The sequence below is a fragment of the Salvia hispanica genome, chromosome 3, assembly GCF_029641045.1.
Source record: "Salvia hispanica isolate PSC_SH4W2 chromosome 3, Shi_PSC_v1, whole genome shotgun sequence".
NCBI lineage: Eukaryota > Viridiplantae > Streptophyta > Magnoliopsida > Lamiales > Lamiaceae > Salvia > Salvia hispanica.
Window position 1 is genome coordinate 21,534,132 of NC_142694.1, and position 27,363 is coordinate 21,561,494.

At 36.4% G+C, this 27,363-nt stretch overlaps 2 protein-coding genes across 3 annotated transcripts; one reads left to right on the forward strand and one right to left on the reverse strand.

Annotated features, from left to right (window-relative positions):
* Positions 1 to 1,155: 1,155 nt before the first annotated feature.
* On the reverse strand, positions 1,156 to 8,599 carry LOC125213669 (wings apart-like protein 2). Its single transcript, XM_048114330.2, has 12 exons — positions 7,149 to 8,599; positions 6,208 to 6,307; positions 5,765 to 6,113; positions 5,148 to 5,260; positions 4,532 to 4,660; positions 4,292 to 4,385; positions 3,510 to 4,093; positions 3,072 to 3,349; positions 2,747 to 2,897; positions 2,252 to 2,349; positions 2,088 to 2,169; positions 1,156 to 1,574 (listed from the first exon to the last, which is right to left on the reverse strand). The coding sequence occupies exons 1-12, from the start codon at positions 8,411 to 8,413 to the stop codon at positions 1,491 to 1,493; spliced, it is 3,327 nt and encodes a 1,108-aa protein (XP_047970287.1). The 5' UTR covers positions 8,414 to 8,599; the 3' UTR covers positions 1,156 to 1,490.
* Positions 8,600 to 18,698: 10,099 nt separating this feature from the next.
* Positions 18,699 to 26,561, forward strand: LOC125214319 (RNA polymerase II C-terminal domain phosphatase-like 1). 2 transcript variants are annotated; one of them, XM_048115295.2, is made up of 17 exons: positions 18,699 to 19,276; positions 19,870 to 20,343; positions 20,482 to 20,692; positions 20,779 to 20,936; positions 21,023 to 21,093; positions 21,176 to 21,281; positions 21,374 to 21,457; positions 21,648 to 22,229; positions 22,343 to 22,406; positions 22,598 to 22,728; positions 22,812 to 22,865; positions 23,107 to 23,203; positions 23,828 to 24,036; positions 24,133 to 24,219; positions 25,199 to 25,264; positions 25,371 to 25,444; positions 25,889 to 26,561. In XM_048115295.2, exons 1-17 carry the CDS (start codon positions 19,001 to 19,003, stop codon positions 25,995 to 25,997), a joined length of 2,853 nt encoding a protein of 950 aa, XP_047971252.1. In that variant the 5' UTR covers positions 18,699 to 19,000; the 3' UTR covers positions 25,998 to 26,561. The 2 variants fall into 2 exon arrangements, with proteins under 2 accessions (XP_047971252.1, XP_047971253.1); XM_048115296.2 differs by lacking the exons at positions 22,812 to 22,865; positions 24,133 to 24,219; positions 25,199 to 25,264; positions 25,371 to 25,444; positions 25,889 to 26,561 and having other exon boundaries at positions 23,120 to 23,203; positions 23,828 to 23,980.
* Positions 26,562 to 27,363: the final 802 nt, after the last annotated feature.

Here is a 27,363-nt window from a genome sequence, read left to right on the forward strand (position 1 = left end):
ATATAGAAACATTTATCTCTCTTAATTTATTCTCTCCACTTTATCCACAACACTATATGAAATCTCGTATCTAATTAGAAATGTTTCACTTGAAACAGGACAGTGGGACTATAAATTTTCTTTTTAACCACTCATCTAACGTAAAAGTGATTTTCTCTACCCCCAAGGTACCAAATGAGTTTTGTCGTCACTACACTTATTCAACTGCTACACTTCTTCATCGTCTTTATCTTGTCAGCCTTGTTTTTCTAAATTTTTGTTCCATAGACTTAGCTTAGCCATTGTCATGTGCAAAGGTTCACATCACAAATTCAATCAAACAAAAAGATTGAACAATTGTACTTAGAAACCCAATCAAACAGATTTATACGCAATGGCAGCCTTAGTGCGCTGACAGCCATAGTAATGGCGAATGACGTTTTTAACCCCACTTAAAAATTCATTGCCAAATGTATTCTCACAATAATCACTCACTGTGTCTTCCTTATACTATTACTCTTCATCCCTAGCTAGCTTTCTTAAAAATTTAAAGAGCTCAGCCTTAAAAGCTTTTACATGGCACAACCTTAGTTTCCCAAACATCATTCTGCATTTCTAGTTTCAAAGGTAAAGTTTGCTTTATTTTTCTCCGCACACACACTCACCCCAATTCCCCTTTTGATTTTCTAATACAAATTAGTTCGGGGATTGTTCTTTTTTGGAGAACTTGATGGTTTTCAGCGTTGCTAGCTTGAGTGGTGGTTGTATGAGGATAACAAAGTGGAAGGATATTCCAGTGGAGCTCTTTTGGGAGATTGACGAGGTTTGGTGCTGCGGGTGTCTGGGCAACTGCCTTAGTGAATCGAGGGAGAGACAACAATGGAGGAGGTTCATTGACGCACAGGGTTTCGGGCTTCTAAGTGGATGGGGAGCCGAGGGGTAGAAGGTGGAATAGTAATTATTTTCAAGCAACAACAAATAGCCGAGTGGGGAAGAGTTGTACGGTCTCCTGTGTTAGCTAACTAAACACATTCTATAATACCGGGTCAACGTGAAAGATGGGCTTATAACAAAGATAGCCTATAACAAAGTTGCTTTCCACGCCTTTTCAAGCCAACCAAACATACCCTAGATAGTCAAACTATATCAAATCAGTAGACTACATAACTCAAACACTAAGGAATTACAAATATGCCACTAAATATGTATTTGGATCTAAATATTGACCTGCCTTACAACTTCTAACCCAGTAAGACGGTCTTACATTGTGGTTTATAACGAAGAAAAACACAACAATTTACACTACAAACTATGATTCAATATCGATTATCAATTCGTTTCAACAACAAAAAAGGACCAAAACTTTTTTACAAACTGAAGAGCAAGTTAAAGTTACTTGGGTATTACTATCACGCTCGAACTTGGGAGTGCTCAGCTCGATAATCATACCTGTGGTGAATGATCCATATGATTGCTGCTCTTGGTTCTTCATGTGCGTATAATTTGCTCATTCACGGCATCTTACATGATTCTATTACTTTTAGAATAGTAGAATGTGTCTCTGGCGAGATCACATTAAGCGTCAGATGGAATTCCTGCAGAAATCGGAAGAGTTCATCAATGGATGCAATCTAGACCTGCTTCAAGGGCAATGTGCTACTAAATGGAACAAATCGATCATTAGATTCATAGTTAAACTTTGTGTTCGTGCAAGAGCTAAGCTACTCACTGCTTCAAGTCAGTTATACCTCCCTGGTTTCCCTATGTTGTTTCAATTTGTCAATACGAATCATGTGTATATTTATGAGGTGAAAACTGAAACGTGAGTGTAGCGTGAAACCTATTAGAAAATCCCATAAACCCCTCTCTCTTTAATAACTAGATGAATTGTAATGGTGGTGTATCCCATTAAGGCAAGGCAAGGCTCGTCCAATAGGAAACTAGCATAGCTAATTAGAAAGATTGACACACTGGCCTACCAATGCTTCAGTAAAGCTCGTTTTTGGTAACTGAATAGAATAGAAGACTGCATGTGCCATGATTCACTAACATTTGCATATGCCATGCCTGAATCAACTTTGTGAAGGTTTCATGAAAGAAATGCATACCACAAATCTCTCCAACACTGGAACAAGAACTTTCAAGTTGCCACTGGAAAGGCGTTCTGCAATGGTATTCCGTACTTTCTTGCTGGTAATGCATAACATAATAATTCGTGAGGAAACAGTTTATGATGTTATAGAAAATATACGGGCCACAAGAGTATATCTACCTTTCCATCGAAAGAAAAGCCAGAAGAAGAGCTGCGTAAGCTTCTACAATCATTTTCTCAGCTTCCTTCTCTCCTTGTAATATGGATTCTTCATCCTCCTGCATCAAAAGCAAGAAAAGGAAATGCATTATGCACCAATTCAATAATTTATACATGTGAATGATGACTAAACATGAACCTTTAATATAAAATCTCATGGGCATCTCTCTCATAAGAGGTTAAACTGAGTACAGAGTCTACACACCATATACCCAGAATGAAGGTAAGTAAATCTTGAAAGTGTATAACATGCTTCCCATCTAGAGATGTAGACTAGTGAAATCATAAAAATGGAATAAACCAACTCATTAATATGAATTCTGAATAATTATGTCCAATCATATCATATGTTTACATGAATCCTACTTCCACCTTTCCATAGAACCATAAATATCATATCAAAAGTTTCAAACAGTGGATTAGGTGAACTTGAAAGATGTAGAGCAAATCTCTCACCCAGGACAAACATTTTTCCTCTCCGGCAGCCTCCTCAGTGCCTTGATTAGCCAAAAAGATTGAGCACAGAATCGGAATTATATTACTTTGTTTCTTCAAGTCCAGACCTACAAGGCTAGGTAGTGAAACACTAGCTGCGGCAAGCTGAGATCTGCAATGCAATGGAACAGAATGATCGTAGGTTTTCTCATTTCCAATGTGTACGAGGTAAAATAGGATCCAAAGACAAGGACAAGAAATCACAAAAATAGTGTTGCCTAAAGTTTGTAAAGATATGCAACATTTATCTATAAGAAAGAAAACTGGTGTAAGTGAAAAAATATACCTGTTACCACCATCCTTCTCCACCAAATTCACAAGCAACCCCAAAATGGCGATAAGAAAATCTAGCTCTTGATCGGTGAGAGGTGTATTGGTGCAATGGTAGATTGTGAGGTTTGATTTAGATGGAAAACTGCCATTCCTTGCATGACTTGAGCGTGGCAAAGGAAGGCTGAATGCTGGAAAATGACCAGCAATCAGAGAAGCCAATATTTCTAAACCCCCACAGCGTGCAATTTGCCGACAGCCCTCAGGGTTGTCATTGGATAAGTTCATTAGAACCTGAAAAATGATGATAATGCATCACACAACTGCTATGATATGTTTGATGCAGGGAGAAGAGTATATCAATATCATCTAAAGTGGAATGGCTATATACATCAGACCATGTCACCAGAAACTGAAGAAAGAAAAATTCACTACTTCAACAATATTCAAATACCTTAATAGCAGTGAGAAGACATTCTGCCAAGAGGTTGGACTTATCTTCATCACCAATCGGAGAACAAGAGGTCTCCTGGGAATGACGATATTCCACATTGTTTGATTCTTGTTGGGTTACTGATACAAAATCACTTGTATCTGTAGATCCAATCAAAGTTGCCCTACCATCTCGAGACAAAGATTTATTCATACTTCCAGATCGTGATTCCCACCTTGAGGGTTCAGAATCATCATTATGAAATGCAAAAGGATCTGGACTATCCTCTGTAATTCCAGAGTTAGAAAATCTTGTCTTTCTGTTTCGAGTACCAGATTCCACTCCCAAATCATCTCTGCTTACATGTGTTGCATACTTTAAACTACGAGATGTTCCATTACGTGATCCTGCTTGAGAAGATTCAACTCTCCATTTTTGTGAGGACGTCTGAGTGGATTCCACACTCGAGTAAGTAGACCTTGGCTCACCAGATATCATGTGTGGATCACACTGATCAAAGCTTTCATAAGAAGCCCGTTCCATGGTACTATGGCCTCCTGAGTGATTGCTTCCATAAGAAATAAAACTTCGGAGCAGGGAGACACCTATACAGGCACACAGAAATTAAATAACTATCAGATGACAGAAAGAAGTCTTAGTTGTACATCAATGCTTCATTAACATGGGTTTTAGGGTCAAAATAAGAACCAGATAATGAAAAGAAACTGTATCACATGTCACCCAAATCGAAATGGAAGTACCAAAATGAATATTTCAGGGCCACCCTAACCAGCACAAAGTACCTGAGAGAATTTTAATGACACTCAGAATGAGCTTTGTGAAAGACCGTGGAGCTTGTTGGCCACCAAAGCTTCCTTTCATCCCAAGCAAATGGCACTGAAAAGTGAAATGCACAATCCATTTTAGGTATGGGTGTTCAGACAATATAGCAGGGGGGAACCACAACATCAATTTACTTAAAACGTTGAAACAAAAATAGAAGGCTTGAAGTACAACACAAGGAGAGGTATGGAACCTGATACCTGATTATCATTGCTGAGGAATGTAGCATTTTCCATGATTTTTAGACATTTCACAAGAAGTACTAAACTTTCTAGCCCAGAAATATTTTTAGGTTCCAGGGCAAAAGATGGACTTCTTTCTAACCATTCCTGCACAAGTAATAAGCATCAGAAATAAATAACCTTAATAGAAGAGCAAAAGAGCACGGAGCAATATTTATCATATGGTATATACTATATAGCATACTAGAAGAATGTAAAGAAGATATAACAAGTTAGAATAATTAAGGATACGATTAGAATAGATTCCACCGCCACAATATCCATCCAAAACAAAGAGAAAATGCACATCCTAGGGCAAACTGGTTCTTATGTATTAGACTAACACACCCAAAAAGAATAATATACATAACAGGCCATAGAAGAACTTTAAGCTCAAATATGGCATAGGTCAACAAATCAATAGTAACAGTCAATTGTGAAGTACAGATTCTCCACTAATCTTCATTCTTGTTACCACGGTCATTTTCTCAGAGTGGAAACTTACTGTTCAATCCTAGAACGGTAAACGACATCTGAACACAAACACATGCTTAAGGTTATAAAATCAAACAAAGAAGGACATACAGGCTCACACCTCCATCACAGAGTGGCATTTCCTTGCCACTTCAAACACTGCATCAAGCCCCCCAAGCTCTCTGAGTTTCTTCTTGAAGTTGCTCCTATGTCTCTGTAAAGTTCTAGAAGTGTCTGAGAACAAAGAATGCAAAAAAAACAGATGAAAGAATCAAATGAGTAAACAAAATATCAGGATAACAATAATAAAGCATTACAAAACCATTAATATCAAAAATATAATAGATAAGTGTTAGACTATTGCTCAAAAAGACTTATTTAGTTGGTTGAGCAAAGGATTTATTTCTAAGATTCAACCAAGCAAAAGGTAACAGTATTTTTTTAACTAAAGAACATGAAGTGTAATAAGGGAGTTCACTGATGCACGGCTCCAACAAATGAGGTTTCAAATAAATCAGACAAATAACAAATATAGTAGAAGATCGAAGGAGGCATGAGAAACACAAAATAGGATAGTGACAATATGGAATTATATCTGAGGGATGAATACTACACAATTATCAAACGTTACAGCAAAGATCTCTGAAACAGATATCATCTTCAAAACTAACAGCCAACAAATCTCCACATCCCATTAGGAGCAAAATGATAACAAGTAAATATATAAAAAGAGCTAACCTTCAAAACCTTCAATAGTAATACTGGACGAGCAGGCTTTTTCAATTGTAAGCAAACTAATCCATTTAGGGTTCAGCTCAGGCTCTTGCTTTTCTTCATCAATATTAGCTACTGGCTGGATTTCCTTGCGATCAACAAGGATATCCCGAACCATGAGCATAATCTCCGTAGAGGTGGAATCTGTTTCCTTGGTTGAAATTTGTGAGTAACCAGCATTCTTGCACAGGCCTAGGAGCTTGCTCCCAATAGGCTGCGACTTTTCCTTGGAAGCAGCAGGTGAAAGTGGTTTCAACAATTTTATCAAAAAGCGAACGCTACTTGGTGAATACAAAAGATGTTCATCTTGACCCTGAAACAAGGATAATTCAAAAATGGCATTTATGAGGGGGCTGAAGAGCATGCAATATGATATCAGAACATAATGCATAATTGAGACCACTCACATCACTAGTCAAAAGGTAAAATAGAGCAGCAGCAGCAAGGTTGCTTGGTGTATCATCAACACTGATTCCAAGAATAGCATCAATTATTTTTCTGGCCATCCTACACAAGAGTCACCAGTTACAGATTGAAGAAACAACTATAGATTAAAATCACCAATTAACTTCAAACAGGAGAAAATATTAAGCACTCTAACTGGGTATGCAACAGACTAGCACTTAGTTTTACAAGTATCGTATTGTTGTCAAGCAATTCAGCCTATTATTCTCAACTAAAATTACAAATATGCATGCTTTTGTTCCTTGTTCAAGAAACATAAAACCTTCTGACAACATGTGTGGGGGCATTTTATTACTATGTAAGCTCATGTACAGAAAGGAATACCATCACATGCAGTAGAAAACATTCAATAGATTCACCAGAAGTTCATTGTCTCATTCAGTCATCAGTCTAGCACAAAAAAGAAATGTCTGCTACATCTCCATTATCCATGTAAGATATATCAATTTACAAGGGAAGAGTAAACATAATTTCCATCTAAGGAGTTCCATTCAGAAATATGTTTTAGAGGAAAAATACATTGGTCAGTTATATTTTCATTTTATAGGAAAAATAAGTGGCAAAAAAACTAAGATGCAAAAGTAGAAACTTTTACAGATGATATCCACATGCATAGTTGTCAAATCAATTGGAGTTCCTGAATTCTCAGAGAAATTGCTGGCATCACCATAGAAAATCAGAAATATTAAAATGGATCGTGAAATGCATATTCTCCCTCCACACATTTTGTGTACCAGAATGACAGTATGACACATAACACATAATAATCCCCAACTAACAAATCATACAATAGGTCAAGAGAAAAGTTAAAAGTATGTACTACTATGCATGTATCTTTGTAAAGACAACAATGACCAAAATTAGAAGATCAAAAATTAAATACCCATGAGCCCACAAAAGCCGCCTCTTTTGCAATGTTCCGCAGATTGATAACAATGATAGAAGACTTTCCCTCCGAATCTTTACTACTTGTCCCTTCCTTAACCCATGTAATACAGAGTTCACCTCATTATGCTCAGTTGTCTCTGCGAACTCTTGAATCTCCATGGATGTATCAGTAAGCTCTATAAAACATGGGTCCAACTCACATGGTTCCTTCTTTTTCTTCTTTTTCTTCTCTAAACCCCAATTTTTTCCCCGGTCCTTCTGTGATTTCATAGAAACTGCAGCAAGACTCACGCGGCTCAGCCCATTCCATCCTCGTTTTCTCGACTGTGGAATCCCCAAATCCCGTGATGAACTTCGCCTAAATGCATCAGAACCAACAGTCGTGCACTTATTACCTTTCAATAAATCCACATCTTCAGAAAAATCAAAAACCCCAATGTCTGTGCCCTCTCTCTGCGGCATAGCCACGATTCCCTCCAGCTCCTCTGATGAATTATACTCATAAGGATCGTAATCAGCTTTCTCGAGCTTCTTTGATTTCTGGAAATCCACCTCTTCTGAAAAATCAAAAGCCTCAATCTCTCTAGCTTTTCTCTGCGGCAGAGCCACAATTTCCTCCAACTCCTCAGATGAATTATAATCGAAAGGATCAAAATCAGCTTTCTCGAGCTTCTTTGATTTCTGGAAATCCACATCTTCTGAAAAATCAAAAGCCTCAATCTCCCTACGTTTTCTCTGCGGCAGAGCCACAATTTCCTCCAACTCCTCAGATGAATTATAATCGAAAGGATTAAAATTTGCTATCTTGAGCTTCTTCGATTTCTGGGAACCAACATCTTCCGAAAAATCAAAAACCTCACTCTCCCCACCCTTCCTCCGCGGCGGCGGAGCCACAATTCCCTCGAACTCCTCCGAGGAATTATACTCGAAAGGATCAAAATCGGCTTTCTTCAGCTTCTTCGGTTTCTGGAAAACCTCATCGGAAAATTCAAAAACCTCAATTCCCTGCGTACCTTGTGTCGAGCACGAAGCATAAGGCTCCGAATCGACATCAATCACCTTCACTGTCTTCGAATTCCTAAAACCCCCATCCCGATCCTTCAATAGCGAGAATCGCCTCGACCCTTGAGACGAATTCAGGCTACATGGATCAGACCAATGGCGGCGACTGGACTCCAGCCCCGAAAACCTAAAATCGCGCGACGAGGAATCGGAAACGCCGTCGTTTGAGCTATTCGCCGTGGAGAATTTCCGGTTCATTCCGTCGGCTGAGGTTTGATAATCATCAAAAACACTCCTCGTGCAGCCAATTCGTTAAACAATCCGTGAAATTGAGAATTCAACGCCCCTATATATCTATACAGACTTGAATGAGAGATAAGAGATGGAATTTTGCAGAATGTATTTGGGTAATTTTGAAGATTGATTATTCTACTACCCTTTAATAAGTAGTAAATTGTTTTTAGAGTGAAGAGAAATTTGGTTTCAAAGTATTAATCGTGATACTTTAACAAATTTAAAAATATTACACGTCGATAGATTGAACTTCTGTAATCCGTACTAGTACTGTTTTTGTAATCTTTTTTACACAAAAATATTCTCCAATTTTTAAGTGAGTTATATGTGATGAATGAATTCAAATAAAATTTTTACTGCATTTATATATATTATAAATTTAATTATTATTATAATATTATAGGATTGATTATTTGTTCACATGTTTATTCTTTGTGTATCAGAAAAAAAAAATGTAGTCTCTCTCATTATAAGTGTATGATTATAGTAATGTACAGAAAATAAGTAAAATTGGAATACTCCTTTTATTTATAAGAATATTTGCATTTCTTTCTTTTTAATCCGTTTCACAAGAATATGTATTTTTTAAATTTGAAAATTTTTATTATCTCTCTAAAAAGTGAGAGTCACCTCCACTAATAATACTTTATTTTTTTTTCTACTCTTCTTTTACTGTACCAATTGTGCATTAAAACTCGTGTCAAGATTCTTCTAGGATGGAGAAAGTATTACATTACAAAGTTTTAATTTTTTTCAATTGTATCATATTCATGCACAAATTGACATCTTTTGATGAGGTTAAAAATGACAATATTTCAGTAAAATAAGAAATGACATAAGAAAATAAAGGAATTAAAGAAAAATACAACATGTCATTTTGAACATCACTAACAGACTATATTTTGTGTATTAATTGGATAATTGAGAAAAATTAAAACTTCGTGATTTAATACAAGTGGAACAAATCAAATTTTTTTACTAAATTTCACTAAAATATGATTAAAATTTAAATAAAGAAGATAAGTATAATTAAATATATGGAGTACATAAAATATAATTAAATTTAATGAATGGTGGATACATATTGAATACATATTTAATATTGAACCTTGGTTAATGATAAAATCTATTAAATACTTAAAAATTAAATATAACTAAATTTTACTAATAATAAATAAAATTGAATATATACTCTTATGCGGGGGAGTGATCAAATTGCTAACTAATTAGCAATCTCAAACTAAGACTAAATCTTAGCCACTAGATTAGAAGATCTAGTGGTTGAAATAACGTCACATGGATTATATTTTTAACTAAAAAAATTAATAAATAAAATTATAGGGTATTAATGCCAATTCTCTATCATTAAAATCATCTTAAAACTATAAATTTACGTAACTCTCTCGATTTAAATTATTTTTTCGCAAAAAATATATCAAATTAAAGATAATTTTATAAGGATTCCAACGAGATCTCAATTGCATATGTTCCGGCGACGTTCGGATGATGAAATTTGATATTTTTTATTTTAGTTTTCGTAAATGTTGATAACCAGATTTTTATCAACAAATACATCAAAAAATCTCAATAAAACTATGTAAAAATCTTAATAAAACCATGTAAAAATCTCAATAAATATGTGTTGATATTTTCTTGTACTAGTGTTGATATTCTTATGTCATATTGTTGATATTTGTAATACACTATGTTGATATAAAAAAACATTCGTGAAAATTATCATATGATAGCATAATGACGATATTACCCTTTTGTTGATATTTTGTCTACTATTTATTGAGATTCGTAAGATTTAATCTCATCCACTCATTTTAAAATCTAAGAGTATAAATTTGGTTTTAATTTTGGATTAGGGTACTATAAGTATTAGAATATGACCCCTCTTATGCATAACATATTGCAGTTTAATATGTAATTAAATATAAATATATACCAACGGGTTGTAGCGCAGTTGGCAGCGCGGAGCTATGGTGACCTTGAGGTCACGGGTTCAAACCCCACCATCCGCTGAGAGACTTTCGGTCTTAATCCGCAAACTCGGTCGAGCAGGATTAGTCGGATTCTGCCGAAGGTGGGTTCGGTACACCTGTGGTCATATATAGGGTGCGTTATAATGATAACCCCAATTTGTGTGATAACCCTATAACTAAATCTCCACCACACATTTTTAAAATATGTGGTCTAGATTTAATCTAACAACACTATCATTTTATCAAATAAAACTATCATTTTCGGATATATTAAGGGCAAAATTGTCATTTCATTTTAAAATTTGGTGGGAAAGAAGAAAACTTGACTCAAACGCTCCATTCAATTTCTCTCACACTCAAACCCTGCATCAATTTCTCTCACAATCAAACCCTCTGAATCACGTTTCAAAGCCTTCGAATCGAAGGAAAAATCATCAGATTCTGGAAAATGTCGAAGGAAAACGATCAAGCATCATCGAAGAAAGGTTGGATGAAGTTTATTACTTATTTCACTTTTGATTTTGCTCGATTTATCATTTTGCTGGAGATTTTCTCGATTTTTTTAGATTCTGTAGTTTTTTAGTGTAGATATTTCTTATATTTATACAATATCATTCATGCATAACAATATTGAGAACAATCTATATATTTAGATTTACATTTTGCTGTGTGTGCTGTTGGCGTGTGTTTTTCTGTGTTTGTGTGTGTATTTTGTTTTGTTTATGTGTGTTTTGCTGTGTGTGTGTGTTGCTATGTGTTTGGATGATCTGTTTAAATGTAGAAATTGTGCTTTTGCTTGATAAAATGATACTTTGGGTGCATAAAATGATAGTTTCTGAAAATGATAAAATGATACTTTGTGACTAGTGTTTTGTTCTATTTAAGTGACAAGTTATGCCCTCTCTGCTTTTTTGAAGTCATTGAAATTTAGAAAATGATAGTTTCAGAAGATAAAATAATAATTGCCCTTAATAAAATGATAGTTTCAGAAGATAAAATGATAGTTTCATGGGATAAAATGATAGTTTCATGGGATAAAATGATAGTTTCAGATTATAAAATGATAGTTGATAAAATGATAATTGCCCTTGATAAAATGATAGTTTCAGAAGATAAAATGATAGTTTCATGGGATAAAATGATGGTTTCATGGGATAATATGATACTTTATGTTTGTGTGTGTGTGTGTCCTGAGGCTACTGCTGTTGTGTTTGTGTGTGTTGTTGTGTGTGTGTGTGTTGCTATGTATTTGGATGATCTGTTTAAATGTAGAAATTGTGTTTTTGCTTGATAAAATGATACTTTGGGTGCATAAAATGATAGTTTCTGAAAATGATAAAATGATAATTTGTGAATACTTTGACTTTATATAATTACGTAAATTGTTTAACACACTGAAATCTTTTGTTTATTAGGTAAGAACATTCGTGATGTTGAATTCTTCTTTCTAGATTTTTCTGCTTCCTGAATATTTTGGTGCTTATTGCTTCCGCAGCCTTCGAAGAGTCCTGCGGCTCTAACGAGAAAGAAGTCCGCCACAAAGCGGAAGAAAACAGAAGCTGTTGTCGCTGTGTCGCTGACAGTGAACAGCTAGCGCCTGCTGTTAATGGCGCCCAGGAAGATGCCGCCCAACAGGCATGAAGTGCGTAGATGGTGAAGCCAAGCGCGAGCATGATAGGATCTCTAACTGAAACTCAGCGCTTGTTTTAATTACCATACTTCAGCATAGATTCTGTTGGTAGACATTTACTTATGTAGGCTTTAAACATTATTTGAACTAGATTAGACTTTTCATTTGTAGGTCTGTGCAATGTGAAGAAAACTCTTCTGTATTGTTCAATTGAAATTATTTTGGAAGCCCTCTTCAAAGATAGTTTGTCATAGAAGTTTCCTTGTAGATGTAAACCGTTGTAGAAACTCTGTTCCAAGGTTGCTCATTTTATCAGCCAAAAAGTATCATGTTATCAGCCAAAAGTATCATTTTATTAGTAAGAAGTATCATTTTATCAACTACTATGACTATCATTTTATCAGCTATGACTATCATTTTATCAGCCAAAAGTATCATTTTATCACCTATGACTATCATTTTATCAGCTATGACACGCCTGAAAAGTATCATTTTATTAGCCAAAAGTATCATTTTATCAGCTATGACTATCATTTTATCAGCCAAAAGTATCATTTTATCACCTAGGACTATCATTTTATCAGCTATGACACGTCTGAAAAGTATCATTTTATCAGCTATGACTATCATTTTATCAGCCCAAAGTATCATTTTATCATAGTATCATTTTATCCGACAAAACTATCATGTTATGCAGTAAACCTTATATTTATAAGCCAAAAGTATCATTTTAACACATAATCGACAATACATAATATAATCAAATAAGAATTTCAGTACATCAGAAACATAAACCAATGGACAACTAATATTAATCTAAAATCAAATTCAATACATGAATATGAACACAATCAATAATGATTGTTACCTTCGTTATTTGCTACAGATTCCATCGAAGCAAATTTTCACAACAATTGAAGAGGTAATCAATGAAAATAAGAACGCAAAATTCAAAACATCTTCCTGATCACAATTATGCGAGAAATATGGAAACAAAATCCGGAGACTACGGAATAATGAACAAATCGAAGAAAATCTGGAGATGTTGAAATAAAATAGGCGAGAAATATGGAAGATGAAGATGAGAGAATCGATCTGTTAATTGTGAAGATGAAGATGAAGATGAAGGTGAGAGAATTGAGTTCAAACAGAATGAAAGCGTGAATCGCGCGTTTAGAGTAATATTCAGAAATTAAATGAGGAAATTACATTTTTACCCCTCTGCGCCTTTTTTATGAAATAAATTTAAGTTTGAATCTCAATCACAAGATTATCAAATATGTGTGGTCCAGATTTGGTTATAGAGTTATCATGTGATTCAGGGGTTATGATATGATCATATATATATATATATATATATAAAAGATGCGGAGTAGGAGTAATATTTATTTCATGTTCAATGTTGCCGTTGAGCTATCATGGATGGGGTTTGAATTTTAAACGGCTTTTCTTTCAATAATTTGTTGTGTAATGTTGTGCAATTTTGTTGTGTCGTAATTATTTAATTGTATAGGCAGTACTGTAACGTTTATAGAATGTTGTATAGTACATATAGATTTCCTTTAAATGCATTACAAAAAATAATTGTAAAACTTGGAAGATCAGAACTACTCTATTTTTTATGCGCTTTAATAATTATGATTTCATCAAATTAATTTATGGCTTTATCTATAGACATGAAGATTTATTTTATTCGTTGCTGGAAACCTAAATTGACGGTCCCTTAAATAATTATGATAATATTTTTTTTAATTTAATTTCAACATTTTAATGTTGAAAACTTATTAACATATTTAATATCTAGAAGTCAATTTAATGGTTGAAGTAATTGAGAGATTTATTTTGTGTTCCGTGATTTTACTTTGTTTTCTATATTTGTTTTTTATAATTCGCTCGTCTCTAAAACACTTTAAAAGATTTGAGGAGGCAACGATTTTGAATATATTTTTAGAATGGATAGTGTGATTTATAGTATTAGTTGGAGATGAGGTTATTCAAGGTTTAAATAGTCCATAAGCTGAATAACTCAATTCAAACCAATCTCTAAGAACATCAATAATGCGGTGGGTCGGACCGTACCTTGATTATGGCCCATAGCCTAGCGAGTTGGAGGGGAGGAGACGCGGCCTGACCGAGCCTGGGGATGGAGGAGTGGCCCGGAGCCACGCCCGGTTGAGTCACGTCACAGCGTTGTTGGTGCTAGGGCCATGCCCGGTTGTGGCCCGTCCCAGCGTTGCAGGTGCACGGGCCGGACCCTGACCGTGATTTCAATTTTTTTGTATTTGAAATTTAGATCCTAGAAGAAGAAATGAAGAAGAGGAAGAGGGAGAGGGAGGGGAGCGTGCAAAGTCCCACAATTTTATGTTAGGAACTAGGAAGTGGAGATTCATTTTGATTTTCTCATTTTCATTTTTTTGTTTTAAGTTTATAAAATTTATAATTTTATGTTGGGAATTGGGAAGTGGAGATCTTATTTTGATATTCTCATTTTGATCAAACTTTTTAATCTAGTTTATAGTAATTTATAATTCTTGAGTTAAAAATAAATATTTCGTATTATAATTGCTCAACATTTTCTATTTTTACGACTAAAATAGCTTGTAGTTATAAATAATGTAACTTTAATAGATAGTGATAAAAGTTGTAGCCTGCTCCGAAAATTAAGGCAATAATAATATGGAGGGGACTTGAGACCTGGATCTAGGTTTCATTAAGAATGCTCAAACAATCTTGAGATTGACATGATATGATAGATGGAAAAGTATAAATATTTTAATTTGGATTTTTAGTATTATTACAAAGAACTTAGACAAAATTAACATATTAATATTTTTTTTTACTTTAATTTTTGCTATGCATAGTCACATGTTTCAATTCAAATTTTAAGTATATATCGGAAATATGTATGGATGCACATGCACCAAACTTTTTTGATATGTTCTTAAAATTTTCAATTCTAAACTTTTGTTATATACTCCTTAGTTAGTGATTAGAAGTCCGTGCATTTGAACGGAGGAAACTAGTTTTCTTTATAAAATTAAATAATTTTTAAAATTCATGCCAGTCAAACTCTTATTTTTGAACGACGGTCCTACTCCCTCCGTTCCATTTTAGCAGTCTCATTGACTTTTCTGCCATCTTTTTATAAAAATAATAAAAAATAATTAAAGTGGAGAAACGGTAAAGTAAGAGAGACAATAATGTAGATAAAACTCTTCTCTATATTATTCTCTCCCTTAATTTACCATTTCACCTCTTTAACTATTTTTTATCATTTTTACAAAAAGAAGGCAGAAAAGTCAATGGGACTGTTAAAGCGGGATGGAGGGAGTATTAAATACCTTGAATTCATACCAAAAAAAAAAGCACACCTTTCATAAAAATGAGAAAAAATTAAATATAATAAGCGATTCTTAAATGAACACAAAATAAATTAAATAAATGATTTATAATGATATTTATGTTATGATCATAACTCTTATGTATAGATTTATCTATCTATTATATATGATGTATTATACTGTTGAATTTTATATTAGTATATTTTTAGTTAGGGATATTAATTGGTCTTTAAAATGATAAACTTCGGTTAAAGTTTGGTATTTTCTATAAATTTTAAAATTGGTCTAAAATATCACAAACTTTGCATTTTGTTTGGTATTTTTCACGGCATGTCTTTTACATATTTGACTAACTTACGAGACCCTTTTTTTTTTTTTTATCATACTTGACACAATTTAGAATAAATATGGTTTTCTACGTGACTTTTTATCATACTTGTTATGAACTTAAAAAGTGGTTTAAAATATCATAAAATGTATTACGGTTTCCCACGTAAAATAAGATTTTAATGAAAATACATTTTGGTCAGTTTGAAAAATACCAAACAAGTGCAAAATTTGTGATATTCTAGACTAATTTTAAAGTTCATGGGATATACCAAATTTTGGCCAAAGTTTATGGTATTAGAAACTAATATTCCTTTTAATTATATATTGTTGATGTTTTATTTTTGTGTTTAGTGCTCCCACCGTCCCTCTGTAGTTGAGTCGTATTTTTTTTTGGGTTGTTCTATAGTAGTTGTGTCTTTTTATTTATGGCAAAAACAATAATATTCCCTCCGTCCTTCAAAAGATGTCACACTTTCCTTTTTAGTTTGTCCAACAAAAATGTCACAAGTCCATTTTTGGAAAAAATTCTCTCTCACATGAATATAAAAATAATATTTTCTCTCTTCATTTAACACATAAAATAAAACCTTCTAAAATCCCATGCCGTCCCACAAGTGTGACATCTTTTGTGGGATGGAGGGAGTACTATATTTATCCTCTCTTACTTTGTCTTACTCTATTCTTTCTTTATCTTTCTACCTTTTTCTTTTTTATATTATTATTTATTTATTTAACTCATTTAAAATAATTTTTCTTAAATCTCATGCTAAAAAGAAATATCTCCCCTACATAAAGACAAAAAAAGCATTAAATATTCAAAATCAATATTTATGTTTTATTTTAACTTTTATTTATGATTTATATATATCTATGAGATGAATCTGCTGATGTAGCATTAGAAAATGGAAATAAGCCCTAAGATGAGTTAGAAAGAGGGTAAAAAAAATGTATATTACCAAATCATGAATCACGCCTGACAAGGAAAAATAACCCAAAAAGAGAATTTTGCACTGAATTTGATTGAAACGACGACGTGTTAAGGATCCTTCCCCGTAGAGGCAAACCCTTCAAATATAGGTGTTGTTGACATAGAAGACTGTAAGAGCATTCCCAATGGAGGTGGCGAATTCTCGGCGATAAATCGCCGGTTATCGCCGAATTATCGCCGGCCATTGTGGCGAAGTCGGCGATAATTCGGCGATAATGTTGCCGTTGCTTCGCCGAGTGGCGTTCTAACGCCGGATTATCGCCGAGCGATCGCCGGCCACTGTGGCGACGCTCGGCGATAATCGGCGATAATTAAAATTTTTTTTTTTTTTTTTTGAACCCAACGGCTATTTTACATTCCACCCCTATAAATATTTCCTCCACTTCCTCCATTCATCACCCACAATCTTCATTCTCTCCATTTTCAATCTCTTCTCCCAATCTTCAATTTTCATCAAAATTATGAGCTTTTGGAAGAAAAGTTCCCGATCGGGTAAGGATAAGGGTAAGGGGAAAGAGTCGAGTTCACAAATTCCCAACACGGATGAAGCAAACGAGCAGTGGATGCAGTCGTTGTTGGCGATGGGTTCTCCTCCCGGCCAACTTCCATACGGGGGTCCGTCTCCTTTGCAGACTCCTCCGGCGCGGAGACTTTCTCCGTACTTCAACTCTGCCGGCAGAATGCCCTTTCCAGCCGACGATGTGTATCGGCCCCAGTTCGACACCCCCGGATCAACCCCAGGCGACCAAGAATCTCAGGCCGCGACACTGAGCGCGGAGGACTTCGAGGTGGAAGAAACGCCCACCGAGCCGCCTTCTAGGAGCGGGAGGGGGAAGGCGCCGGCGTCGTCGGCTGCGACTGATACGGGTTCCGATGAGAGGCCGAAGCGGGTAAGGACTACTTACACTCTGCAAGAGTCCGAGCTGATAGCCGACTGCTGGGCGGACACGTCACAGGACGCGGAGCGCAGCAACTACCAGACTGAGATCATATTCTGGGAGCGGATTGCCGCGAAGTACAGGAGCCACAAGACTGCCTCAATGAAGGACCATGGCAGCGAGGCGATCCGTCGGCATTGGGAGCGCCTCATGAGGGACTGCGGGCACTTCAACGGTATTTATTCTAACTTGATGACTCACATGACGAGTGGCCAGAACGAGCACATGGTCCGAGATGAGGCCATCCGGATGTATAGTAGCCAGTACTTGTCGACGAAGGGCTTCAAGTATTGGAACATCTACGATAAGCTGAAGGATCTCCCCAAATTCCGGACGGGAATGCACGACGCGCTGCACGGGAAATCGGTGCGCTCGCGACTTAGCGTTTCGGAGAGCGAGGGGAGCGCGGCCCACATCGACTTGAGTGGGGATGGTCCGCACGAGCGCCCGGAGGGAGTGAAGAAGGCGAAGGGGAGGCGGAAGGGGAAGGGCGCAACGTCGGAAGTCGCGTCGGAATCCGTCATCGACTTAGAAAAAGCCACTTATTCGAGCAATGTCGCCAATCTGACCCAGATGTACACGCTGTACTTCACCGGCGGCGGGACCCCTGAAGAAAAGGCGGCCCTCTGGAAATGCATCCAACACCTGCAGAGTACGCTGGGGCTCGATCCCGACGCCCCTCCGGCCCCTCCGTCTTAGATTTTTTTTTTTTAAATCTTTGTTTATTTGCGTTTTTTATTTGTAGTTTTTTTTTTCTCGTTGTATTATATTTTCCAATGATTAATACAACGATGAATTGTTCATTATTAGTCTATTTATTAAATACATTTGTAGGGAAAATTAAATAATATAAAAAATAATGATGTAAAAATGAAATGTTGAGTTAGGGAGAAATAAGGGAGAAATAAGGGAGAAACCAATGTAGCACTTGGCTAAAAACTGGGGATAAATTTTGGTGCTGATGTGGCGCTGATGTGGCAGGAGTTAGGGAGAAATAAGGGAGTTTTTAGGGAACTCCATTGGGAGTGCTCTAAAGCTTTGGAATCTAGGGTTTTCTCAAGAGTCGTCACGCACAGTCCTATACCTAAAATCTGATAAATTTCTCAAAATCAGGAATTCAGCCATAGTCGTAGGCCGCCCAAATCTTGATTCGAAAACCCTAATTCCTTCCCACCGCCACCAACCGATCTATATATCTGGACATGCACTATTGAAATATCAATTTTTGTTTTGTATGTTGGAAATTGGGGAAATTGACTGAAAAAATTCGATTTTATTTGATTCATTACACATCTCTCTAATTTCTCTGCTTTAAAGATTAATTTAGGGTGAATAAATGTATGGAAAACCGGTGGTGGTGTATGAAGGGGAGAGATTGCTGGGAGGGGCTGAGTTGCAGCCGCAAGAAGGCTTCGCAGCGTTGTTTAAGGCGGAGGAGATTCGGGAGATTCGCGTCTCCCATTTCTCGCCGCCGAGTGAGCGATGTCCGCCACTCGCTGTGCTACACACTGTAAACTCAGCCGGAATATGCTTCAAATTGGAATCTACGGCCAAGAATGTGGATTCATCACCTCTTGCTGTTATGCACGCCACCTGCCTTAGACAGAACAAGGTATTTTACCCAAAAAGAAAACGATTGAAAACAGACACTCATTTGATTTAATTCAATTAATCAATAAAATTCTATTTATGAATATTTGACTACTAAGAGATCCCCAATATTTCTATTTTGTTAGCCTAATGGAGTATAAACATTTGGAAAGCTATCAATTTTGGAGTGTTAAATGTACTGATTCAAGAATGAGAAAAGACCAAGAATGAGAAAGGACCGGTAGTTACAGGGATTGATTTGGATCTCTCTAAATTAAATTATATGGATTGATTTGGATCTAATTAAGGAGAATATGAATCGATTTGGATCTAATTAAGGAGAATATGGATTAATTTGGATATAATCAGGAGGGTATGTGAATAAATCCCAGAATCTCTCATTCCCATCCCAGTTTTAGAAACTGAGAAATTCTGGAAATTTCTGGAACATTTTTCTCCAAATCCTACCTGCTTCCAAACAATGGCTAGTTGAGAACAAACTTCTTTTCTCTTTTTTCATAACTTAATATTGTGTGTGCCATTTTCAATCAGAGAGGTGCCCTACTTTGAATACCATGTGCTAACAATACTTGATTTTCATCTTTTGATTTTCAGACGGCGGTGGCATCTATTGGGAGAGAGCAGTTTCATTTGGTTGCCATGCATTCAAGAAACTACGCACAGACCCCTTGTTTTTGGGGGTTCAATGTGGCATCAAGTCTGTACAATTCTTCCCTTGCTATGCTAAATCTCAGATGCCTTGGCATTGTGTTTGATCTTGATGAAACATTGATAGTTGCAAATACATTGCGATCGTTTGAGGATAGGATAGAGTCACTGCAACGAAAAATAAATGGCGAGACTGATCCACATCGTATTGCTAGCATGATAGCAGAGATTAAACGTTATCAGGATGATAAATATGTTTTGAAGCAATATGCAGAAAGTGATCAGGTAGTAGATAATGGGAAGGTAATCAGGTCAGAGTCTGAGGTGGTTCTCGCTTTGTCAGACAACCAACAAACAATTGTTCGTCCACTTATCCGGCTACAAGATAAAAATATTGTTCTTACTCGCATTAATCCACTGGTAAAATACACCTTCATTTTTTCTGGCCATAATGCAAGGGTTCATTTTTGTGTGCCTGTTTTCCCCCTTAGTGAGGGAGTAAGTGCAGCAGCACAATCTTTCTAGATTTCTTATAAAAGACTCTTTTAACTGCTGCAGATACGTGATACAAGTGTTCTTGTGAGATTAAGACCTGCATGGGAGGATCTTAAAACCTACTTGATTGCTAAAGGCCGAAAGCGATTTGAGGTTTTTGTTTGCACTATGGCAGAAAAAGACTATGCCTTAGAAATGTGGAGACTTCTTGATCCGGGATCAAATTTGATAAACCCAAGGGAGATTTTGGACCGCATTGTGTGTGTCAAGTCAGGTAAAGCCCGACAAACTGTAGCCTTAACTTCAAGTTTCAGTGAGATTCATCTAAGATGATGTGACTATCCATTGACCTGTGTACAGGTTGCAAGAAGTCATTGTTCCACGTTTTTCAAGATGGAAACTGCCATCCTAAGATGGCCTTGGTAATTGATGACCGTCTAAAAGTGTGGGATGAGCAAGATCAACAGAGAGTGCATGTTGTTCCTGCATTTACACCCTATTTTTCTCCTCAAGCTGAAGTAATTAATTCCTACTGAAATACTTTACTTCCTGGTGAAGTGACCTAGTGCTTTTGCTAAATTGCTTTAAAACTAATTACGTGCAGGGTAACAACACTATCCCTGTGCTCTGTGTGGCAAGAAATGTAGCTTGCAATGTCAGAGGTGGTTTTTTTAAGTAAGTATCTCTTATTTGGTTTGTTTTCTTAGATTTGCTTACTATTCCATCTATAGGATTTGACTCAGTATGTTTATGGCAGAGAGTTTGATGATGGCATAATGCAAAGAATTTCTGAAGTTGCATATGAAGATGATATCAAGAACTTGCCTCCTGTACCTGATGTTGGAAGCTACTTGGTTTCTGAGGTTCTATCACAAGACAAAGACTGTATTTTTTCTTGATTTTACATAGCTCCCAATATACTGAGCAGCATATACTTTTTATTAAAAATGCTTAGGATGATCCATTGGCTTCTAATTTCAACAAGGATTCAGTTGGCTTTGATGGAATGGCAGATGCTGAGGTGGAAAGGAGACTGAAGGTGAAATGTCTCTTTCTAGGAATCAAACTATTTTTATTGTATTTTTTAATTTCTAGATCTTGAGCTTCCTAGGCATATTACCTTGCTGCTGGCACTTCCGTTTTTGTTAGCCATGTTTCTTATGGATATACATATTTTTAATTGACATCGAGTCTATAGTTCCTTAAATCTGCAAGTGTTGAACTTTCAGGAGGCAATGTTAGCTTCTTCAACTGCTCCTAATTCTGTGATGAACTTAGACCCAAGAATAGCCTCAGCTCTCCAGTTTGCCACACCTTCAACGTCTTTTGCAGTTCATCCACCAACTTCACAAGGGCCAGCAATGCCTCTGCCAAGTAAGCAATTACCTCAGCTCGCAAAATTGTTAAGAACACCATCAGCTGGATCTGGGCAAGTTGAAACTACACTGCACAGTTCTCCTGCAAGGGAAGAAGGTGAGGTACCAGAATCTGAATTAGATCCTGACACTAGGAGGAGACTGCTTATTTTGCAACACGGTCAAGACATGAGAGAACAGCCTCCAAATGAAAATCAGTTTCCTGCACGGCCGCCTGGGCAGGCACCCTTACCAAGAGCTCACCCACAAGGTTGGTTTCCCCCTGAAGAGGAGATGACCCTGAGACAATTGAACCAGGTGCCACCACCTCTGGAGTTCAATGCTGAGGCTCTTCAAATTGACAATAATCGGGCTCGTAAGTCAACCTTTCTCCATGAAGTGCAAACTTCCTTCCCGCCTGCCAGGGTTCATGAGAACCAGAGGCTGCCGGAGGAGGTAATTGGTTTTCCTTTCACCCTTCTTTATACCTTTACAGAGAGTATGGAAATCTGAATAATTTTTACCGGTGATGAGTAAACGAATATGATATAGATGTTGCACACATTCAGGAACTCCCACAACAAGACCATTTAAGACTGAATGGACCACTGCCTGATTTTCGTTCTATTTCTGGTAAGTCAGCGCCCTGAAAAAATTGTCCAAGAAACCAGGCATTTGGCAGAAAGCTTTCTATAGATATATACTCTTTGGGATAGTGTGGATAAATGTTTTCCTAGTCACACATGCTTCTAGTTCAAACCAGTTGCTTATTTTAACTGTATTCAACAGCATTAGTAGTAATGACACATATTCTGATTTTCAAGATGAGGATAGTCTTGTCGCTCAAATGTCTTCAGCATACAAGGATCTTGATCTTGAAGCCGGACAAATTGATCCATCAAGTGCAACTTCTGCTGCAGTTTTACTGGACATTGCTTTCAAGTCTGGAACAAAGGTGAAACATCTCTTGATCTTTTGTTTTGCATTTTTATGGTCCAAACTCTCATATCGGGTAGATGGTTGTCACAATTACTTTAGGTGGAGTTCAAGCATACTTTAGCACCGGGCACAGAACTACAGTTCTTTATGGAGGTGAGATTCAGACTGATAGTTGGCTTTGTTTGTTGCATCTTGCTTCTAAAGATATCAACTGGAAACTGAAGAGGATGAGTATTCATACTAGTGCTTCCTTCCTCAGCCTCTCTCTGTATATGTATATATGCCTATATACCTAATTACCTGTTGATCTGTCTGTCTCTTTCTTTCATATTTCACTCTCTCTTGTTTTGTGGGTGAAGTCCAATGAGATTGTATTATATGTGGTCTTCTGCAGGTTTTCTTTGCAGGTCAAAAAATTGGCGAAGGAATTGGTAGAACAAGGAGGGAAGCACAATGTCATGCTGCAGAAGGATCTCTTTTCTATTTGGCTGGTAACGTACCAACTTTTGGCTCCCTGATGGTTAAATTCATTCAGTCATACTTAATTGCTTGCAGAGCATGAAAAATGTTGAAGGTGTAGAACACTGATCCTTAGTGTTTGAGCTGATGAATACATTTTTTATTTTGCGTGTCTTCAATAATTTTCACATTCAGAGACCGTATACCTGGTCTTTAAGTTTGAAAAAGAGATCCTTTATCGTTCTACCTTTTTTTCTCTTTTTAGTTTGGGGATGGGAAGGGGGATTGAACCCCAGTACATGGTTGAGCAATGCCATCAGGCTACATGCCTGTGATAGATGTACCTATAATTCTTTAGCACCCAGTGTTCCCATCTCTTGCTTTTTTTTGGTTATGGACTAAGAACTTGGGTGGGTACTCAGTCTCTTTAAGTCACTCAAAATGTGGTTTTCCATGTTTTTCCAATTTCTGCTCAAAATTGGGGCTAATTATTCCCTTTCAGATTATCTGATGATAAGCCTTGATGGGGAAGTTTGTCTGTATTCTTGAATTTCAGAGTTACTTTTGTTGGATTTCATTTTGCAATCATAATCTCAAATTGGAGGCATAATTAGATTGTTGTAGATCTTACTAGAGTTCTGCAAACTTTTTTTCAGATAAATACTTGTCCCAGCTTAATCATGATTCCAGCAACATGCCTGTAAGCGGGATTAGTCTGGGTAAACTGCAAGACAATTATATCAATGATGGTGTTAGTTCACGTGAGGCTACACCCTCAAGAACATCAGTGTCCCCAAGGATTCTAGACCCGAGAATTGAGATCTCCAAGAAGTCAACAAACTCAATATCTGCTCTTAAAGAATTAGTAAGCATAAAAATGTAACATGTCTTATCGTTTCCATCTTTCCATGAGGGTTATCATGAAGCTCATGCACTACAACTTTTTGTCTCAATTCTTCAGTGCATGATGGAAGGCCTTAGTGTAGCTTATCAAACTCAATCTCAGTTTTCAGCTCATTGGGGCCAGAAAAATGAAGTGTATGCCGAGGTTAGTATTTTCCATCCTGTTTGGTCAATATATGCATAAGAAAATGTCCTGTTATTCTTGAAACAAAAACTTCGTCTTTTGTTTTGATGTTTTTTTTGTCACAAGTCAATAGACTCAATACCTATAGATATGCAGTCTTTTGTTTTGATGTTTTTTTTTTTGTCACAAGTCAATAGACTCAACACCTATAGATATGCAGTCCTCTTCACTTTTCCAATGTCAAGTACTGTTTCAATGCACTCATGTGGGTTATATGTGCTGTTTATTTGTTCAGATTAGACTTCCTGCAAGTTTATATGTGAGTACTGTTTCCAATGTCAAGTACTGTTTCCAATGTCAAGTACTGTTTCAATACCTATAGATATGCAGTCTTTTGTTTTGATGTTTTTTTTTTGTCACAAGTCAATAGACTCAACACCTATAGATATGCAGTCCTCTTCACTTTTCCAATGTCAAGTACTGTTTTAATGCACTCATGTGGCTTATATGTGCTGTTTATTTGTTCAGATTAGACTTCCTGCAAGTTTATATGCTTATATTTCCTAGAGTTGCTGATTTACATGGTTTAATTTCATTAGTTGTTTAAATTCTGAATACAGTCTCTGGTGTGGTCAGCTCAGCTTCCTAACTTCTTCGACTCCTGAAGATGTTAGGGTGCCTTGGTTCTGATTCAAAGTTTCTCCCTCACTGGTCTTAATTGCTCTTTGATGTGCTAGTATCGATATTCTTAAGCGTGCTGATTGAACAAAGCTTCTTGTGGTTTCAGTATTCAGAAATTTTATCGTTGAACTGAATTATTTTAATTATGGCTTATGGCTTATTTGGAAGGTGTTGCTCGATCTAGATTTTTTTTTGTTATTTTGTTTAAATTGCTGATTTAGATAGGATGTAAGAAGAATTCTTCCCTTTACCCAAAAATAGGAGGTGGTCAAAGTCAGCAGATAGGTGATTCTAGCTATTCTCCCTTTTGTCAATTTAGGTTGAAATTGATGGGCAAGTATTGGGCAAGGGAACTGGCTTAACATGGGATGAAGCTAAAGCTAAGGTATTCTATTTTCCTCAGAACTCACATATTGTATTTTTATAGTCATATTTATTTATCTGGGAACCGTTTCTCTTTTGATTTATATCTGAAAAACATTTTATTTTAGGCTGCTGAGAAAGCTCTTGGTGCTGTGAAATCCATGTTCAGTCAGTATCCTCACAAGCGCCAGGCTTCTCCAAGGTGAACTGATGTTCTTCTTGAGGATGTTTTATTATTCCATTGCCTATTCGGGTTATATTTGAGAATCATCTGAAGTTTTAGATAGATAATACTACCTCCATCCTTGAAAAATAGAAACTTTTGAAACGGCACGAGTTTGAATGGACAATTGGTAAAATAAGAGAGATAGAGAGAGAAAAATGGGTCAAGTAAGAGAGATGAAGAAAAAATAGTGGAAGTAGTGTTTAGTGGATTGTGGGGTGTCCATTGCCTAAAATAGAAAGTTAAGAAAGTTTCTATATTTAAGGGACAGACCAAAATGAAAATACTCTGTTTTTATGGGACAGAGATAGTAGTATTATTTAGGTAAATTTTGGATTCTGCAATGGTCTGTGTGACATGTACCATATGATAACTTTACTGTTTTGCATCGTCGATGCGTGTTTGTTTAAATCTGTGGTGCAGATCTCTGCAAGAGATGCCAAGTAAGAGGCTGAAACCAGAATCCTCAAGAGCTCTGCACCGGATGCCATCATCCGCCCGTCCCCCAAAGAATGCTCCTCATATTCCGTGAAACCTCTGGTTTGCTTTCTCAGTAAAGCCAGTGCCAAAATTTTCAGTGTGACGGGGAAGGGTGGCTAAGATTGAACTGCAACGGTTTGCTTGCGGCCCAGAAGCTGCCCCTTTCAGAATTTAAAGATTGTATCTCGTCTATTTTGTCCATCACATGCAATTTTCCGCTAGAGATGGCTAAATGCGATGGATGATGCAAGTGTACGGTGGAGGCGCAGGCACGCGGAAACGGGCGAGCATTGATGGTACATGGTGCTGATAAACGATGTGCAGCTATACAGGGGTTTGCTAACTTTAACTATCTTGCCAATTCTACATTTTTGTGGTGGAATTATATAGAAATGTATAATGAGTGAAGAAAGGTAATGGTAACTACAACTTGTTCTAAAGGAAAGAGTATCAATCTCTTAAATCAAGGATTGAATGAACATTGTAAATAGAATAGAGTGATTCACTTTCCTTTGAAACTATTTACCATGCACATCATATTTCATCCCTATTTAAAGGGATCATCATTGAATAGAATTATTATCAGACTCAATCAATACAATAGCGTGTTCTTTAATCCTCTCTCTAAACATGTTACTATTTAAATGTTACTTCAAATGTTACTCAAATGTTACTTAAAATGTTACTCTCCCACTTTAGGAGTCTAATTTGAGTCTGTTCCACTTTAGGAATCTAATTTGAGTCTGACACGAGTATTGAGAAATATAAAGAAAAGTTGGTGAAAAAGATATTGGAATAGGGTGTCGACACGATAATGACACGACAAGATAACAATAAACACGAACACGACTCGTTAAGAAAACTCCAAACATGAACACGAACACGACCCGCTATTCTCAGACACGAACACGACATGAACCCATTAACGACACGAACCATTTCGGGTCAACACGATACGATAACAACACATATATGACACGACATAATAAAAATATTATAATATATTAATATTATTTCTAATATTAAATTTTAAATTTTAATTATAAAATTTTAAAATAAATAATAAAATAATAATATTATAATATATTAATATTATTTCTTAACGCGTAACACGAACACGACACGAAGTTTTCGTGTCGTTAACATGTCGACACGATAAGGACACGAACCCAATAAGCTTTGACACATACCCATTAATTTCGTGCGAGTTCGTGTCGTGTTATCGTGTCGTGCCAAAAATTGCCAGCCCTATATTGGAATGTGAGTCCTACTTTTATATATTAATTTTATAATAAAATGTTAGTGGAAAAAGATTAGTAGAATGTGAGATCTATTACCATTTATGAAATATTTCAACTGGGACTCCTAAAGTGGGACATCAAAAAATGGTAAATCGAGACTCCTAAAGTAGGACGGAG

What these genes read in the sequence shown, in the direction of transcription:
- LOC125213669 (XM_048114330.2), bottom strand. Translation starts at nt 8,413, where the DNA reads ATGAACCGGAAATTCTCCACGGCGAATAGCTCAAACGACGGCGTTTCC. An exon ending in TTTACCTTTTGACTAGTGAT is followed by an intron (nt 6,114 to 6,207) that starts GTGAGTGGTCTC and finishes TCCTTGTTTCAG; the next exon opens with GGTCAAGATGAACATCTTTT. An exon ending in GTCTTCTCACTGCTATTAAG is followed by an intron (nt 3,350 to 3,509) that starts GTATTTGAATAT and finishes ATCATTTTTCAG; the next exon opens with GTTCTAATGAACTTATCCAA.
- LOC125214319 (XM_048115295.2), top strand. Translation starts at nt 19,001, where the DNA reads ATGTATGGAAAACCGGTGGTGGTGTATGAAGGGGAGAGATTGCTGGGA. An exon ending in CTTTCAAGTCTGGAACAAAG is followed by an intron (nt 22,729 to 22,811) that starts GTGAAACATCTC and finishes CAATTACTTTAG; the next exon opens with GTGGAGTTCAAGCATACTTT. An exon ending in ATCTCTTTTCTATTTGGCTG is followed by an intron (nt 23,204 to 23,827) that starts GTAACGTACCAA and finishes ACTTTTTTTCAG; the next exon opens with ATAAATACTTGTCCCAGCTT.